At 42.4% G+C, this 18599-nt stretch overlaps 1 protein-coding gene across 2 annotated transcripts in view; it reads left to right on the plus strand.

Moving 5' to 3' along the window:
- The window catches only part of si:dkey-234i14.6 (uncharacterized), a 165631-nt gene that overhangs the window by 52180 nt on the left and 94852 nt on the right, over positions 1-18599 (plus strand). For both annotated transcript variants that reach the window (XM_068049086.1, XM_068049085.1), the window contains exon 2: positions 1438-1614. In XM_068049086.1, coding sequence (XP_067905187.1) covers positions 1438-1614 — 177 coding nt within the window. The remainder of the gene's footprint in view (positions 1-1437; positions 1615-18599) is intronic.

An 18599-nucleotide genomic window follows, 5' to 3' on the forward strand; every position in this document is an offset into this window, starting at 1 on the left:
TCTTTTGACCTTGATGAAAGGTCATCGACCTGAAGCATTATCTCTGTTTCTCTGTCCCTAGATGCTGCCAGACCTGAGTATTTCCAGCATTTTGTATGCTTAGTCATATGATACAATGATAAAATATCAGGATGTTGGAAAGTAAACTAGTTGAGCCTTTTTTAGTGTAACAATTCCTATGTTTCTGTATTTAAATGTTTTGTTAATATAAATTGGGTGCTCAGTTTTTATAGTTTTTGAGGACATAATAGTGAAGTTGTGCATTTCAAATGACTAAAAATAGAAACTTTGCATAATTTTGTCCAATTTATCATTGGCTCGGTTATTCAGGTGGTTATAATTACATTGATTGCAAACAGTACACTCCGATCAGTAGGAACATGAGAATTTCCCACCAAAAACTACCATATTGTGCCTCAGGATTATTTTCCTCCCTTTTTTATATTTAATGCTTTTTACCAGAGTAATTACCATTTCTCTCATTTCGAGAAACAATAAGTTACACTTTTAAACCAAATAATCTTAATGTAGATCATTCTCTAAAAGGAACACATCCCTTGTGGATGAATTGTTTTCCATGCTATGAATAGCAAAATCAAAAATAATTTTCAGTGTGTAGCAAAACTGAGCAAATTTCTCATTTTCAAATGAGATCTCACTCTTGAAGCCTCACTCCTCCACCACACTGTGTAAACAATCTGCTTTCACTTACCTTCAGTCCCTCTGTTCTACCTTTGTTCCACCGGACAGAACCTTAGGACACCATGAAGTTCCTTACAGCCAATGAAGTACTTTTGGAGTGTAGTCACTATTGTAATGTGGCACCCAGTTCAAGCTCTGACAAACAGCAATGTGATGATGATCAGATAATCTGTTTTCTTTATTTCTGTTAGCTGACGAATAAATATTGGCCATGAAAGAGGGAAAACTCCCCTGCTTTTCAAATAGCGTCATGGAATTTTTTTGCATCTGTCTAAAAGTCATGCTTTTAGACTTCTCTGTGGTGCAGAAGACTGAGACTTTTAGAAAAATGCTTCATCGAAAGAAGAAAGATGCCAGATTTGTTTTTTTTTGGATCTTTTGAATGTAAATCTAATGCCCCTTTTTAAGTGATTTGTCTTGCTTTGCATTAGATAATAAACCTTATTGATAAAAGATGATGCTAAACTTGCCTGATTGCCCTCCTTTTGTAACCACAGCATATGCTGATTAATTTTAATAATATATGCCTCTGGCATGGTTGTCATGGAGATTTTGATCCAAGTTTGACCCATTTCCAGACACTCTGAAATCTGATGATTTTAATTTCTTTTGACCGCTGACTTGATCTTGGGCATTTCCATTTTATTAACAAGGTAGTGAATTAGCATATTTTTATCCTACTGGTTTGGTGGAATTGTATAGGTAACATCTGTTTTTTCCTTTGCCTCCCCCCAGTTCACCGAAGAATACCTGAAGAAGATCCCAACTTGCGACTTGCCCCGCGTGATTGTGGTTTGTGACGGATCATGTGGTAGTTCGAGTTCTGTACTTGGAGTCAGTTCAGACTACATTGTGGAGTCCTGCAATGCTTATGGTGCTAATGCAGCTATAGAGAGGACAGACCAGCGACAGGTACAATTTAATTTACTTGTGCATTTTTTTTTTTTTTCAGCAAGTTCACATTGGCATCTTCCCCTCCACCCCTACAGACATACCAGCTGAAGACCCTCAAAAATACTACCACTTTTTTTTTGGTTACTATCTAATATATTGAACCTCCTGTGGCATTGCTTATGGCAGAGGGTACGGTGATAACCGTAGGCATGCTATCAAAGTGTGATGGTGCAAGTATTACAGAAAGTAAATGGGACATTTGAAAGTGAGTGATTTATGCTATTCTAAACAAGGCAATGCTGAAGCAACTTATGCTCTTTCTCTGGTCCATCTTATCTGCCTCATCTGTAAATCAATTCAAACCACTTGTTTGTGAATGACATAACATCTATATATACACACGCACACAGTAAAAATAAGTCCCAAAATACCTCGTGCTGCTGTAATCAGCCCAATGAAAGGAGAAAATATTAAGAGGAGTAACCCAACGAACCAGAAGAGTCATGCATTCATTCTGTCACAGTAATGTGTATCTGTACCTCCTAAACCCCTCTCCTTTCTTCCTTTAAAACCAAATGCTTGACCAAGCTTTTGGCAACAACTCCTAATAGCTCCCTTTTTGGCTGGGCTACTCATCACTGAGTTACCTTTGGGACATTTTTCTATGTTCAAGTGCCATAGAATAAAAGTTATTTTGATGCACTTCAGTGTGATTTTTCATTAATAGCATCAAATATTTATAAACCAATGAATCAAAATGTGGCTTACACTCTCTCTGGATGATTTCCCTTCAAGGGAAAAAATGGCTCATAAGCTTCTTCTGGGTAACCAATTTAATTGTGTTTGTTTGTTTCGATTGGCAGCTCTGAATCTGCACATAGAATTACATAGCCTGATTCTGCACTCAATTCTATTTGGCCCCACTGGTCAGTGACTGTTTCTGCTCTGTATGAGCTTCCTCCCATCTTGCTACTTCTAATCCTATTAGCCTAACCTATTTCCCTCCATGTACTCGTACAACTTCCCTTTAATAGCGCTTATGCTGATTGCCTCAGTTATTCCTTGTGGTTTTACATTTAGATATGTGGGATGAAGTTTAACTGAGGGCATCTATTTGGAAAAATGAGAGTTTACACAGGTTGATGTTCAATGGCATTATAGTGATTGTAATTTTGTCTACTGTTAAAAACTCTTTCAAAGATTAAGTAGTATAATTCAATCCTTGATGCCCAAGGATCCCCCTCCTAATTGCAATGCAGGGATGAAAATACAGCAGTGTACATGTCTAGGCCAAGGTTGGTCGTCTTCATGATGTCAACCCATCGACCGGCTGTTGGACCATGGGAGGGCATGTGGAGAATGGCCTCTTGGATAAGGTACAGGACAGTGGCTGACAGCTGTGGAATTATATACCCAGTGAGCTAGAGAAAAAGGAATGTAAGATAAATTTCATTACATCTTGAAAAGAAGTTTTAAAAATGTGGGCAACAACATGGCTGCATTTATCGCTAATCCCTGGTTGTCTCAAGATGATTGGTTCCTTTCTTAGCTGCCTTCTGAGGTAGCTTACTAATTGCTAAGATTCAACCATGTGGCAAATTCAAAATACTGCAGATGCTGGAAAGGTGAAATAAAAACAGAAAATGCTAGAGGTGCTCTGCGGGTCTGGCAGCATTTATCGAGAGCGAAACAGTTAAGATTCCAGGTTGATGGCTTTTCATCAGAACTATTCTTGGCTGGTGCTCTTGGTGCACTGAAGGGTGCTGTGCTGTCAGGGATTGCTGTCCTTTTGCGTGAGATGTTAAACCTAACCTCCACCCTCTAGGTTGAATGTAAAAGATCCCATGGCACTGCTTTGAAGAGCAAGAGAATTTACCCGGTGCCCTGACCAATATTTAGCTTTCAACTAACATTACCATCATTTGTGAGTGGTGGTCTTTCCAATTTTGCTTTCAGGTGGCCAGAGATCCTTTTATTGACCCTACTTGGAGGGTAAGTAGGATGGGGTGGGGGGGGGTGCTGTATTTAACATGATTTTCAATCACACCCATTGGAGCTTGAAAAAAAGTTGAGCCCTGGCACATTTTCTCCTTGAATTAATAAGAAAATTGCAGGGCTATGGAGAAAGAGCAGGGGCATGGGACTGATTGGATAGCTGTTTCAAAGAGCTGGCACAGGTTCACTGAGCTGAATGCCTCCTGTCCAGTAAAATTTGATGCTGGCAGCAGGAGGACAGAACTTGTACTTATTGGCAAATAAGCAAGATGAAACCAAAGGAAGACAAAATGTCGTGAGCCACTGAACTTTATTTCATAATCTTTTTTTCTTTTTTTCTTTTGGGCCTCCTTATCTCGAGAGACAATGGATACACGCCTGGAGGTGGTCAGTGGTTTGTGAAGCAGCGCCTGGAGTGGCTATAAAGGCCAATTCTGGAGTGACAGGCTCTTCCACAGGTGCTGCAGAGAAATTTGTTTGTTGGGGCTGTTGCACAGTTGGCTCTCCCCTTGCGCCTCTGTCTTTTTTCCTGCCAACTACTAAGTCTCTTCGACTCGCCACAATTTAGCCCTGTCTTTATGGCTGCCCGCCAGCTCTGGCGAATGCTGGCAACTGACTCCCACGACTTGTGATCAATGTCACACGATTTCATGTCGCGTTTGCAGACGTCTTTATAACGGAGACATGGACGGCCGGTGGGTCTGATACCAGTGGCGAGCTCGCTGTACAATGTGTCTTTGGGGATCCTGCCATCTTCCATGCGGCTCACATGGCCAAGCCATCTCAAGCGCCGCTGACTCAGTAGTGTGTATAAGCTGGGGGTGTTGGCCGCTTCAAGGACTTCTGTGTTGGAGATATAGTCCTGCCACCTGATGCCAAGTATTCTCCGAAGGCAGCGAAGATGGAATGAATTGAGACGTCGCTCTTGGCTGGCATACGTTGTCCAGGCCTCGCTGCCATAGAGCAAGGTACTGAGGACACAGGCCTGATACACTCGGACTTTTGTGTTCCGTGTCAGTGCGCCATTTTCCCACACTCTCTTGGCCAGTCTGAACATAGCAGTGGAAGCCTTACCCATGCGCTTGTTGATTTCTGCATCTAGAGACAGGTTACTGGTGATAGTTGAGCCTAGGTAGGTGAACTCTTGAACCACTTCCAGAGCGTGGTCGCCAATATTGATGGATGGAGCATTTCTGACATCCTGCCCCATGATGTTCGTTTTCTTGAGGCTGATGGTTAGGCCAAATTCATTGCAGGCAGACGCAAACCTGTCGATGAGACTCTGCAGGCATTCTTCAGTGTGAGATGTTAAAGCAGCATCGTCAGCAAAGAGGAGTTCTCTGATGAGGACTTTCCGTACTTGGGCCAACCATCAAGAAGATCACCCCCCTCAAATCTAAATCGGGGGACATAATCACTGACCAACGCAAACAGATGGACCGCTGGGTTGAGCACTACCTAGAACTGTACTCCAGGGAGAATGCTGTCACTGAGACTGCCCTCAATGCAGCCCAGCCTCTACCAGTCATGGATGAGCTGGACATACAGCCAACCAAATCGGAACTCAGTGATGCCATTGATTCCCTAGCCAGCGGAAAAGCCCCTGGGAAGGACAGCATTACCCCTGAAATAATCAAGAGTGCCAAGCCTGCTATACTCTCAGCACTACATGAACTGCTATGCCTGTGCTGGGACGAGGGAGCAGTACCCCAGGACATGCGCGATGCCAACATCATCACCCTCTATAAAAACAAAGGTGACCGCGGTGACTGCAACAACTACCGTGGAATCTCCCTGCTCAGCATAGTGGGGAAAGTCTTTGCTCGAGTCGCTCTGAACAGGCTCCAGAAGCTGGCCGAGCGCGTCTACCCTGAGGCACAGTGTGGCTTTCGTGCAGAGAGATCGACTATTGACATGCTGTTCTCCCTTCGTCAGATACAGGAGAAATGCCGTGAACAACAGATGCCCCTCTACATTGCTTTCATTGATCTCACCAAAGCCTTTGACCTCGTCAGCAGACGTGGTCTCTTCAGACTACTAGAAAAGATCGGATGTCCACCAAAGCTACTAAGTATCATCACCTCATTCCATGACAATATGAAAGGCACAATTCAACATGGTGGCTCCTCATCAGAGCCCTTTCCTATCCTGAGTGGTGTGAAACAGGGCTGTGTTCTCGCACCCACACTTTTTGGGATTTTCTTCTCCCTGCTGCTTTCACATGCGTTCAAATCCTCTGAAGAAGGAATTTTCCTCCACACAAGATCAGGGGGCAGGTTGTTCAACCTTGCCCGTCTAAGAGCGAAGTCCAAAGTACGGAAAGTCCTCATCAGAGAACTCCTCTTTGCTGACGATGCTGCTTTAACATCTATTTCATAATATAAAAGCAAAATACTGCGGACGCGGGAAATCTGAAACAAAAACAAGAAATGCTGGAATCACTCAGCAGGTGTGGCAGCATCTGTGGAAAGAGAAGCAGAGTTAACATTTCGGGTCAGTGACCCTTTGGAACTGACAAATATTAGAAAAGTCACAGATTATAAACAAGTGAGGTGGGGGTGGGGCAAGAGATAACAAAGGAGAAGGTGCAGATTGGACCAGGCCACATAGCTGACCAAAAGGTCATGGAGCAAAGGCAAACAATATGTTAATGGTGTGTTGAAAGACAAAGCATTAGTACAGATTAGGTGTGAATACACTGAATATTGAACAGCAGCATGTGCAAACCTGAAGAAAAACAACCTGAAAAAAACAGTGGGTAAGCAAACTGAACAAACTAAGATGAAATGAAATAAATGCAAAAAAAATCAAAAGGAAGAAAAAATAACTAAAAATGAAAATAAAATGGGGGGCTGTCATGCTCTGAAATTATTGAACTCAATGTTCAGTCCGGCAGGCTGTAGTGTGCCTAATTGGTAGATGAGATGCTGTTCCTTGAGCTTGCGTTGATGTTCACTGGAATACTGCAGCAATCCCAGGACAAAGATGTGAGCATGAGTGCAGGGGGGGGGTGGAAAGTGTTGAAATGGCAAGCAACCGGAAGCTCAGGGTCCTGCTTGCGGACTGAGCGGAGATGTTCCGCAAAGCGGTCACCCAGTGTAGAGGAGACCACAGTGAGCAGCGAATACAGTATACTACATTGAAAGAAGTACAAGTAAATCGCTGCTTCATCTGAAAGGAGTGTTGGGGCCTGGGATAGTGAGGAGAGAGGAGGTAAATGGGCAGGTATTACACCTCCTGCGATTGCAGGGGAAGGTGCCCTGGGACAGGGACGAGGTGGTGGGGGTAATGGAGTGGACCAGGGTGTTGCGGAGGGAACAATCCCTTCGGAATGCTGACTGGAAGGGAGGGGAAGATGCGACTGGTAGTGGCATCACGCTGGAGGTGGCGAAAATGGCGGAGGATGATCCTTTGGATATGGAGGCTGGTGGGATGAAAAGTGAGGACAAGGGGAACCCTGTGACTGTTCTGGGAGGGAGGGGAAGGGGGTGAGGGTAGAGGTGCGAGGAATGGGTCGGACACGGTTGAGGGCCCTGTCAACCACAGTGGGGGGAAATCCTCGGTTGAGGAAAAAGGAAGTCATATCAGAAGCACAGTCATGGAAGGTAGCATCATCCGAGCAGATGCGTCGGAGACGGAGAAACTGGGAGAATGGAATGGAGTCCTTACAGGAGGTAGGGTGTGAAGAAGTGTAGTCGAGGTAGCTGTGGGAGTCAGTGGGCTTATAATAGATATTGGTAGACAACCTATCCCCAGAGATGGAGACAGAAGTCGAGGAAGGGAAGTGTCAGAGATGGACCATGTAAAAGGTGAGAAGGGTGGAAATTGGAAGCAAAGTTGATAAAGTTTTCTAGTTCGGGGCGGGAGCAGGAAACTGCACCGATACAGTCATCAATGTACCGGAAAAAGAGTTGGGGGCGGGGGCCTGAGTAGGACTGGAACAAAGAATGCTCCATATCCCACAAAAAGACAGGCATAACTAGGACCCATGCAGGTGCCCATAGCGACACCTTTTACTTTATTTCATGTTTCTCTTCATTTCTTCTATGAAATTTATTCTAACTATTTTTGAAATATCCCAAAACATAGCTTCTACTCCAGCTCCCCTTTTTAATCTGTTTAGCAAGTTGCTGTGGGAAATAATTTTTCATGATTTTAGTTCGGGAAGGGGTAGCAGTGGGGGTAAGGGGTGTTTTAGTCCTGTATCCTCCAGTCAGTCAAATTAAAATGAGCATAGCCTTAATTTATAATCTATAATTTATTAATTGTCATTGATATTTTTGTTGAGCAATCTTTCTCCTGTAACTAATTTATAAGCTTTGGATTCTTAAATTCCCTCTCCCCCTCTCTCTGCTGTAGACTAAATTCATTGGATTCAGGATTTATTCCACTGATGCACATTTCTGTGTCTGGTGATCTGTCTTGTATAACTGTCTTGCTAAGTATGCTCTCTGGATTCCTGTAACTTGCCTCATAAGGTACAAGTGAACTTGGGGTCTTTCTGTTTCACGTATACATAATCAGTGTCTATATTGTAATGTCATCTACCATCAATCTTGGATACTGACGAGATGTGGTTATATTACAGAGTGGGGATGGCAGTCGTGATATTTCCTATAATTTAATAGTGGCCCATGGGCCTTCATTTAACTAATGAAAGGTTCAAATGATGGGGAGGGGCCAAGTTAAACTTGATGTAGGAGGCAAGAATAGAAGTTGGGTAGTAAAGATCATGGGGACAAACAGTATGAAGAGGCAAATTGGATATGCTTTCCACAATGAGAGGGATTGATGGATAGATTGAGAATGGGTAGAGGGGATTGATCTAAAAAAAAATACTACATCCTTATTGGGCTTTTTTTCTTATAAAAGAAAATCTGCTCATTCACTAATTAAATCTTAATGAGCATGAAAATTTCATCTCTCTGGCTTTTTTTCCCCAAGTGCTATCATGTAATTATTGACCTATTGCCGAATCTGGGAAAGGTTAGCCCAAAACTACAGATTGTGCATGATGTATGAAATAAAACCAGAAATCAGTGAATATAATAGAAGGAACTGTTCCTCTGGTGAGGGACAAATCAAAGAAAGTCCATTCGAACAATGTGAATTACTTGGCGCAAGATGTTTGCTTAAATATTGTCAGTACAAAGCCATGCAGCTGAGCAATTTGTGTGTATATATGGCGGGCAGCCATAAAGACAGGGCTAAAATGTGGCGAGTCGAAGAGACTTAGTAGTTGGCAGGAAAAAAGACAGAGGCGCAAGGGGAGAGCCAACTGTGCAACAGCCCCGACAAACAAATTTCTCTGCAGCACCTGTGGAAGAGCCAGTCACTCTAGAATTGGCCTTTATAGCCACTCCAGGCACTGCTTCACAAACCACTGACCGCCTCCAGGCGTGTATCCATTGTCTCTCGAGATAAGGAGGCCCAAAAGATATACACAGGAAACCACTTGCATTAATGTTGGGTCAACTTGTTTTAAGAATCTTTGCAGAGGGGAAACAGGAGAGAGTTGGAAAGCCAGAGGGGTTAGAGCAGGAGTTCAAGAGGATAGGGGTTTATTGAAGCAGAACTGTTAATATAAGTGTTTACATTACACCCTACAGCTTCTCGCTATACATTCTCTTTCTCTTGAAACAAAGTTGTGGGATCCAGGCTCATTATCTTGGCTGACACTTCAATGCAGCACTGACAAAGTGCTATATTGCCAGAGGGCATGTCCTTTCAATGAGATGAGGCAACTATTACTTCAGGTGTGCCAAAGATCTATCTTTGTCCTCTCTTATCTAGAGATAATGGGTCTGATACCTAGATGTATCTATCTAATAACACTTTTGAGCTTTCCATTGCCTCTGTGCTATCACTTTGTCCGACATTCAGTCTTTGAGCAATAATTTTGTTCTGGCTAAACATGAAGACCAAACTCATTGTCGTCTTCCCCTGCCACAAATTCCATGCCCTTGCCATCAGCTCCCTCCTCCCCCACCCCTCACCTAAAAACCCTTGGCCACTGACTCTGGCTGAATTAGATTGTTCATAACCTTTTGGGTCCTATTCAAACCTGAGCTGAGTTTCCAATATCACATCCTATCCATTGCCAAAGACTGTGTAGATCCATTACATCCATCTGTAGCATCACTTTCCTCCTTCCCTCCCTGCCACTAAAACACTTAATCACCCCCTCTCAGATTACCCTGAGACTCATGGCTGTTTTACCATCCTCTACCCTATATAAACTTCACCTTAACAGAAACTCTGCCCATATATTTTGTCCCACACCCAAGTCCTTGCCCAATATCTGTCTGCATGTTGGCTTTAATCCCCACCACTGCCTCAGAGTTGAAGGCAAGGTGAGAATTTTAGATCCCTCTCTCTATTTCTAATTTCCTCTAGCCCTAAAACGCTTTTACTTACCCCCTCACCACAATTTTTTTTTTTTTTTTTAACTCCAACCTCTTGTGAAACACCTCAGCATTGGCTGCCATGCCACTAGGAACTGCCCCTGCACGTTAACTAATTCTCAGCCAAAGAAACTGAGTCATAGCTGCACTGTCCAAAACAGGGAACCATGAGATTTCTCGCCAACAGTTCATTGCTTTCAGTACTGTCCTAAAGCATTGCTTCAGTTTCTGTCCTGCACTCTTGTTATGGAGCTTGAACCCACAATCTTCTGACCCAGAGATTAGTGGGTACCAACAACAACAAATATTTGACACGCATTGTTTCTCTTTTGTTTAAAATTAAGCTGCACAATTTACTTAAATTGTTATGTTAATGCTGCGTCACTGTGTTTAGTTTGTAATCTGATTTAATTCCAAGCAATACAGATATCACACTTATGTTAAATAACCAACTGGTTTATTTAAAGCACATTAACTATATCTAAGTCTTACAGATACAGCACATCTTAAGAGCCATGGGTTCTGTGTGGAAGCCTCTGGAAATCCCCCACAGTGCCAATCCTGCTCACTCCCTCGACTTGGAGGCTTAAGCAATCAAACGCCATGAACACGGATAATGGACAGACCAAACCATCAAACTCAGATCAATTTAAAAACTACATTTTTCCCCCTTTTGACTAAAGACATTATTTTTACATTAACCTATTCTAAATAAACATAAGATACGCCAAGTTTTTTCTTTGTTCAACGTAACAGTTTTCTTTAAGTACAGAGTCTTTTGAGATGGGAAGGTCACTTGAGTCTTGGATTAGATCTATGAATTTGAGGTTGTGGATCTGTTAGCTTGATGAGTTGGATTATCAATATCATTCATAGGAAAAGGAAATGTATCCTCATAACCACTATCAAAATATACTGGTCAACTCTCTATTAAATGTCTTGCATTCCACCTGCTGTTGTCAACCAATAGATGAGCATTTGTACAAGCAAACATTTAATCTGCTTTGGACATGATACTGATGAAGCAAGTTTGTGGTCACCATTTGGCTGTTTGATTCGAACCCAATCTTCAACTTAAAACTGTGGTTCCCTTGTTTAAGTATGTTTTTGTTTTATCTTTATCGCCTTGTGATTTCATCTGCTTTCGCTCTGACATCTTGTTAACTGATAGTGGTGACTTAAGAATGGTCAGTGGCATGCAAACGTTAAGACCTATCATATGTTCGGCTGGTGTCTTGCCAGTTAGTGTGGGGTAGATCTGTATGTGTGGAGTAGGATGTGAACGGATTGTTCGAATGTTCACCCCACTGCTATACTATCTTCCAGGCTTTCCTTTATCACCCTGTTGAACCATTCGATTGTGGGTTATAGTGTGATGTCAGCTGGCGAAGGATTCCGTAACTGGCTAGGAATTCTGTGATTTGACTTGAAACAAACTGTGGTCCATTGTCTGAAGTGATGGTCTCCGGCAAACCCCATTTTGTAAATAACTTGTCCAGAATGTCTCTGACTGACTGAAGTGGTTATAATGGAACTTCTTGTAGCAAATTCCGGCCATTTGCTATGGAGATCATGAACAACCAACTAAAAACATTGATTCCTAGGTGCTGTACACCTGCTCACCTAGCTCCACCTGAAGGCTTAAGCAATCAAACATGGTGAACACAGATAATGGACAGACCAAAACCTTCAAACTCCGATCAAACAGTACAAATTGCCTTGAGTGATTTTTCTTTTTTTGATCTTGCATGTGGCCATACAAAAATCATCATGTCCGTTGTTAGTTGTTCTGGGAAAGTGACAGAGGCCCAGCTGCTTGAAACATTCCCTAGCAATAGCTTGCTAGGCCATTTTGGAGGGCATTAAAAGTCAACACCTTAGTTGGACTGGAATCACTTGTAGACCCAACCAGGTAGGGTAGAAGGTTTCTTTTCCTGCAGGACTTTTTCCTAATGAGCAAGTTGGGTTTTCCTGACATTCCAATATTGGCCCTTTTTTTTTTCTGAAAGTGTGACACATTTGTACCAATTGTGTTCATAAGTTGGAAAAAGCTGCTGCTTTTCTTCAAACAAAAGAATGTTTACTGAACACTTTTTTTTTCCATCAAGCCTAGGCTCTTCAAGGCTGTGTAGATATTTTTCGTTAAAGATGAATTTTCAAAATATTCACAGCACAATAGGTCTGTGGTAGCAAAACTGCTTTCCAGTGCTCTGACGTACCACTGCTCATTTAGTCTCAAAAGAAGTTTGATGCAAGATGAGAAGATGTAGAATTGTTGCCTGTTGAGGTTTGGACCAGAGGGTCCAGTTTGTGAGTTGACTGTAGATGTGGTTGGAGCTATTGTCTCCATCACAAAGATCACCTACTTCCACTTCGGTATTAATAAGCTTAGTCCCAGACTCAGACAGCTACTGTCAAATCGCTCATCCATGCCTTTGTCACCCCAGACTCCACTAATCCAATGCTTTTTCCTGAGGGAGTAGGTTATCTATTTTTAACACCTAATCATATAAAATTAAACTGCAACAACTTGTTTTTATCTAGTACCTTTTAACAATCTTTCTAAAAGAGCATAGCAGGCAAATTAATGGACACTGATCAGTAGCTGGGAAAAGTTAGAGGAGGTGATTGAAGGCCTGAAAATTGAGGAGAGTACTAACCAGGCAGAAGGGGTTTTAGTGATGGTTCTGGAGAGCGGGGATAAAATAGCTGAAGACTCATTTTTTCCAACTACTGGCATTTATATAGCATCGTAAACAAACAATCCCAAGACACTTCACAGAACAGTTAGCAAATACATTTTGAAACTGAGCCACATAAGGAAATATTGGGGCAGATGACAAGAAGAGGTAGGCTTTATAGAACATCTTTGTAAGGAGGAGAGTAAGGTAGAGGGGCTGAGAGATTTAGTGAGGAAATTCCAGAGCTTGAAGCCTTCGTAACCAAAGGCACATTTTAAAATCAGGATTGCACAGGACAGTAGAAATCTGAGTTTCAGGGCTGGAGGGGGCCTGAGATAGGGGGGAGGGGGCCTGGATTTGAAAACCAGGATGATCTTGAAATTGGGGTTTGCCTGACCAGCAGCCAATGCAGGTCAGCGAGCACAGGGGTGATGGGTGAATGAGACTGGTGCAAAATAAGATATGCACAGTAGAATTTTGGATGAGCTCAAATTTATGTAAAGTGGAAGATGAGACACCAGCCAGGAGAGCTTTGGAATTGTCAAGTCTAGAGGTAACACGAGCATGGGTGAGGGTATTCAAAGTATTTAACTTTATTAGGTGGTGCATAGGTTAACCTGTTCAGATCAAATTCTCTGTGTATGCCATATTGGCACAACCATTAACCAAAGCGATTAAATGTTCCACAAGAGCCCACAGTAGAGCATTACAATTGAAGTTCAGTAACATCACACCCTCATGCAAGCTTCTGAAGTTTGCAAGGCTTTGAGCAGTTTCGAGTTCTGTAAAATTAGACTGCAGAAAATCTGATATTACTTTGCTGAGTTTGATTTGACCGGTTGACATTAGAAACTCTATGAAGCTAAATTTGTATAACATGAGTTCAAGTTTACTTTTGTTGCTTGTAATGGAAACGGGCCAATGATTAACCAGTGGCTAAATATAAACTGAAGTGTCCTTGTCCATCTCTGTTACTGAGTTACATACAGCTTTTGGTGAGATTTTTAAGTTGAAAAAATGTACAGATATCTGCTACTGTAAGCACTTGAATAATATACATGTTTATAATGCTTTCTGAAAAATTCCGCAGTTTGCCTGTTCCATTCAATATCCGTTCAATCAGATAATCTGGCTTCAGAAAAATCTGCTTTGTAAAACATTTGTTCCTTTTTCTGTGATCTCTTCCGATGTAGACATGTTCCATTTAGGTGCCATCCATGGCTCATTGTAGCTCTCTCTTGCTTCTGCATCAGAAGGTTGTGGGTTGAAGCTGTACTCCAGAACTTGAGCATAAAATCAAGGCTGACACTCCAGTGCAGTACTGACTGAGTGCTACACTATCAGAGATGCCATTTTTTTGGATGACCTTTGTGACCTAAGGCCCCCTCAGGTGGACATAAATAAGATTTCTTGATATTTCAAAGAAGATCAGAGGAGTTCTTAATGGTGTCCTGACCAATATTTATCCCTCGGAAATATTAAGAACAGGTTATCTGGTCAGTATCTCATTGTTTGTGGGAGCTTGCTGTGTATAAATTGTCTGCCATGTTTTCTACATTACAGCAGTGACTACACTTCAAAAGCACTTCATTGGCTGTAAAGTGATTTGGAATCACTTGGAACTGAAACTTGAAAGAGGTGTAGAACAGGCAACTGATCCATTATCACCAGTTTTACACAGCCCAAATTTAATGTTTTAGTCATTTACATGTTTCTACATCAATACTCTAAAGTGCGAGATGTTTATTAAATCATTCTTTAAAGTGCAAGGCTTTTAGAAAGCATATGGGGGTGGTGGCATGGTGGAGGGGAAGCAACACACTTGAAAGGTGCTTAAAAATAAGTTGTCTCCAAACAATCAATCATAAATGTATTGTGCAGTTTGGCATAAAGACCAGTGAGATCCAGGTTGGGTGCCTGCAATATAATGAGTTTGCTCAATCTCTAACACTCCAACCATCCCTTCAATCAGCCTTGGGTGAAGGAAGGGGAAAGAATTAATGGACCACTGTGCCACTACTTTCTGAGGAACCGTACCCTGGGATCAGTCGCTCTTTTTTGAGAGGAAGGTTACCGTGAAAAGATTAAAGAAAACTAGGTTGATAAAGGGAGGACAAGCTAGATAGAGGGAGTTGATGCCTTATCTGAGTTTCTGAACTAGAATGGGGTGTTAGCCTTGTGCTGTGTACACATACATTCGGATACAAAGAAGGGCCAGAGGTTAATCTTTAGTTTGCATTGATTATACTTATTTCAAGGGCACTGATACTGTAGTTGATTGGAGTTTAAATATTAATGTTTACAATAATAGCATTTGGAGTGTCTTGATTTATTTCACTTTTGTGCACATAAACAACCTCCTGCCCCCACAGAGCTATGTTGGTAAAAGTGGAGCTTTCAATTGGATAGTTCATTGGGGTGGATTCCATTCTGTGTTGGAAATTGTAGCAATAAAGAAGTTAAAATTTCACTACCACTAAAGGCGCCTGGACGAGAGCAGGTTGATCCATCATTGACAGGTCAACTGTTTTCCAGTATCCCCTGTCAATTTGATCTGTGCAAGATTTAAAAGGAATACTCAACCCTGCGCTGAAATTTAAAAGTTCGCCGACGTTCTTGGCAGCGAGCTTCAAAAAGTGTGCTGCGGAGCCGCCGTGATATTTTGCGTGGTGGCTCATTGGCGTGGAGGGAGCGGTGCGCCTGCCCCTGGTGGCGTGGAGGGGGCGGGCGCTCTGTCCCCAGCCACGGCGTCAAGTGCCATTTTTAAAGGGCTTCAAACCCTTCAGTTGCATTTAAATTTTTTTAGAGACCGAATATTCAAAAAGTTGGAAATTTAAACATTTTCAATCTCCTCTTCCACACTCCCAATGACTAATCAATTAATTAATTGCCCTTCTCCACCCTGCCCCCCAAACCTTTTTTTAAAAAATTCTGATCCTGACCTCCTCCTCCTCCCCCCCCCCCCCCCCCCCCCCCGAACCTCATTAACTTTAACCCTCAACCCCTTCCCACCCTCCTCCCCAACCAATCAGGAGTTTCCCTGCTTCCCCCACCCCCCCTCCTCCCTCCACGAACATCACGCCTTGGATCTCCAAAAGGGGAGTAGGAGTTCTGGCCGCCCGCTGAAATATCAGTATGGGATGGCTGTTGGGATAAGCTAAGTGCTTTTGCATGTGTTTACAGTTACTTAAATATTTAAACGAAGGCTCTGTTGCCAAGCAGTGGGTGGGTGTGGGAGGGGGCCACACCGAGGCCTCGCTGCTGCCGGTAAAAATGCAGCGGGACCTTCCTGGCGTCGAGGCCCATAGCGGGCCTCTCCGGAAGTATTTTCCAGATCCCCCTGCCATGATCCTTGACGTTGGCGGGCTGGTAAAATTTCCTCCCTCTGAGCTTGATCAAATGAGACTTGTCAACAAAGCTGGCTGCCATTTTGAACCTCCTGGTCCTGAAGCTACACTGATCTGAGTGTGGCAATGAACATTTTAGTTATTATTCATTGCAGTTTTATTTAATCTAGTGTTGCTCACTTGTGAGAATGTATCTTTTTTTTTGTGAATAGTGAAAAACATTTCCTTCTCTCTCCCCCTTGCGACATTTTTGTCTGGGAGTTAAACTGCTTTTTTAGTCTTGTATAAAACTTGACTAAGTCAAGTTCTCAAGAAAATGTTCCCAGGCTTTGCATACTTGCACAGATGATTAAGGTATGTGTCTGACAGGGGTCAAAACACTGAACAATGTTTTCATGTGCATTTTCTTGGCTTTAGCTCCAATTCAATTTAATGTGCAATGAAGTAGGAATGATTGGTCCAAGCAAATGCCAACTCAACCTCTGCTGGCAGGGCTGTGGGAAATTAGGGTGGTAATACCAACATTTTATGCCCTTTCCCCCCCCCCCCCCCCCCCACCCAACCCCTTCATATAGTTCAGGAAACTGGCACTATGCTTATGCCTCTATTGGTAGCTGACATTCAGTGACTTTCATAAGGATGGATATGTCTGGAAGGCATAGCTTGAAAGGGCAGTGAAAGCCGTTTCGAAAGCAATTTCAAAAGGAAATTTGATATACTTTAAAAAGACAACATTTCTAGGACTATGGGGAAAGAGCAGGGGTAGTGGGACTAATCGGAAAGTTCTTTGAAAGAGCTGACACTGACTTCTGTGACTGCAATCATGCCGAAAATTGTCAAACTTGCACTTCATTAGCTACAATTCTGTATTCATACATCGATTAAATCACAACTGAGCAGATATGTAATCAGTAAGCAAGAATGAAAATGACCAATTGTAATTTTGAAGGAAAATCCTGATCCAAAATGGGGAGTCAAGGACATCTGCTAATAACAGAAAAAAAATCAAATTGCTGCACTTAGAGCTGTCTTGAGGATTAACCACCTCCCTGCAGTAGAAAATTTAGATTAAAAAAAAACATAAAACCCACCAACACTGTGACGTGGTTATTTTTACTCAGTTGCCTGTTTGGTGTTGTAAGTCCTGAAGCACTCTCTTTCTCCACAACCCCCCCAGAGGCTTCTTGTGCCTCCAGCCTGAGTTGAGAGGAAAGAGCAAGCTTGCATTGTTAGAGTCCTTCATAACCCTGGGATGCCCCACACAGTGCTTCACAACTGATGCAGTACTTTTTGAGTAGCATAATCACTAGTGTAGTGTAGGGAACAGCAGCATCCAATTTGCACACAGCAATGGCCAGATTATCTGTTTTAGTGATGTTAGTTGAGGTATGAAAAGTTCTCTCACGCACTGGGACCTCTGCTCTAAATAGTGCCATTGACTCGTGTGTGCCCATCTCGGGGGCAGATGGGACCTCAGATTAATATCTCATCTGAAAGCACCTCTGATACTGCACTAAGTATTGGCCTAGACTATATAATCAAAACCTGGAGTAAGGTTTGAGCCCACTATCTTCTGACTTGGAGGTGAGATTTCTACCGCTGAGCTCCGCCTTGGCTCGAGCTTCAAATATTGGACAGATATGCTAACCCTCTTTCCTGAAAATGGCTTGGTTCCTCCTGATTGGCTGTTGCCCTAGGCCATTATGATGACAAGCTACTCTTTGCCTTATTCAGCCAAAATAAAGCAGTTTATTGTGCTGGGACGTGACACTCCTTTTTATTATCAAATATCTTGTAATGTTATGGAAACCTGAGGTAATTGAATTTAATTTTGTATAAAATTTTGGCCAGTTCTGAGGAATTATCTAAATTTATATCCAAGAGGTTAGTTGTTTGTGATTTGTTTATCAAAGCAGACACTTGTTTAAAAAAAATTCACCAATCAATCTCTTGTGTTTATATAATAAAAGCAAAATACTGCAGATGCTGGAAATCTGAAACAAGAACAAGAAATGCTGGATTCACTCAGCAGGTCTGGCAGCATCTGTGGAAAGAGAAGCAGAGTTAACGTTTCGGGTCAGTGACCCTTCTTCGGAACTTCGGAGTTCCGAAGAAGGGTCACTGACCCGAAACGTTAACTCTGCTTCTCTTTCCACAGATGCTGCCAGACCTGCTGAGTGAATCCAGCATTTCTTGTTCTTGTGTTTATATCATGTCTTAAAATAAGTCTTTATAGGTCCAGAATTTGCTGGAATGAGGCATCTCACTGTGTTCCCTATTAGTTAAACTTGTTCCTGCACCCTTCAGCTCACAAATATTTTTGCCTGAAAGGTTGCTGGAAGTATAAGAGAATAATGGTACATTGACAGCAATGGGGCATCTGGGATATTGGTGAACAATGAAACCAACAATGTATCTCCTTAGCCAATGAGATTTAAGGATTGAAAAATAAGTAGAGGAATGACTGCGAAGGAAGGTGAATCAATGCCAAGTCTGCTACAGATAGAGGGAAATAAAGTTTGGATTAAGTGAAAGACACAAGGGAAAGTAAGAAATGTTTTTATTCAAAATAGATT

Source organism: Heterodontus francisci, chromosome 17 (assembly GCF_036365525.1).
Source record: "Heterodontus francisci isolate sHetFra1 chromosome 17, sHetFra1.hap1, whole genome shotgun sequence".
Classification (NCBI taxonomy): domain Eukaryota; kingdom Metazoa; phylum Chordata; class Chondrichthyes; order Heterodontiformes; family Heterodontidae; genus Heterodontus; species Heterodontus francisci.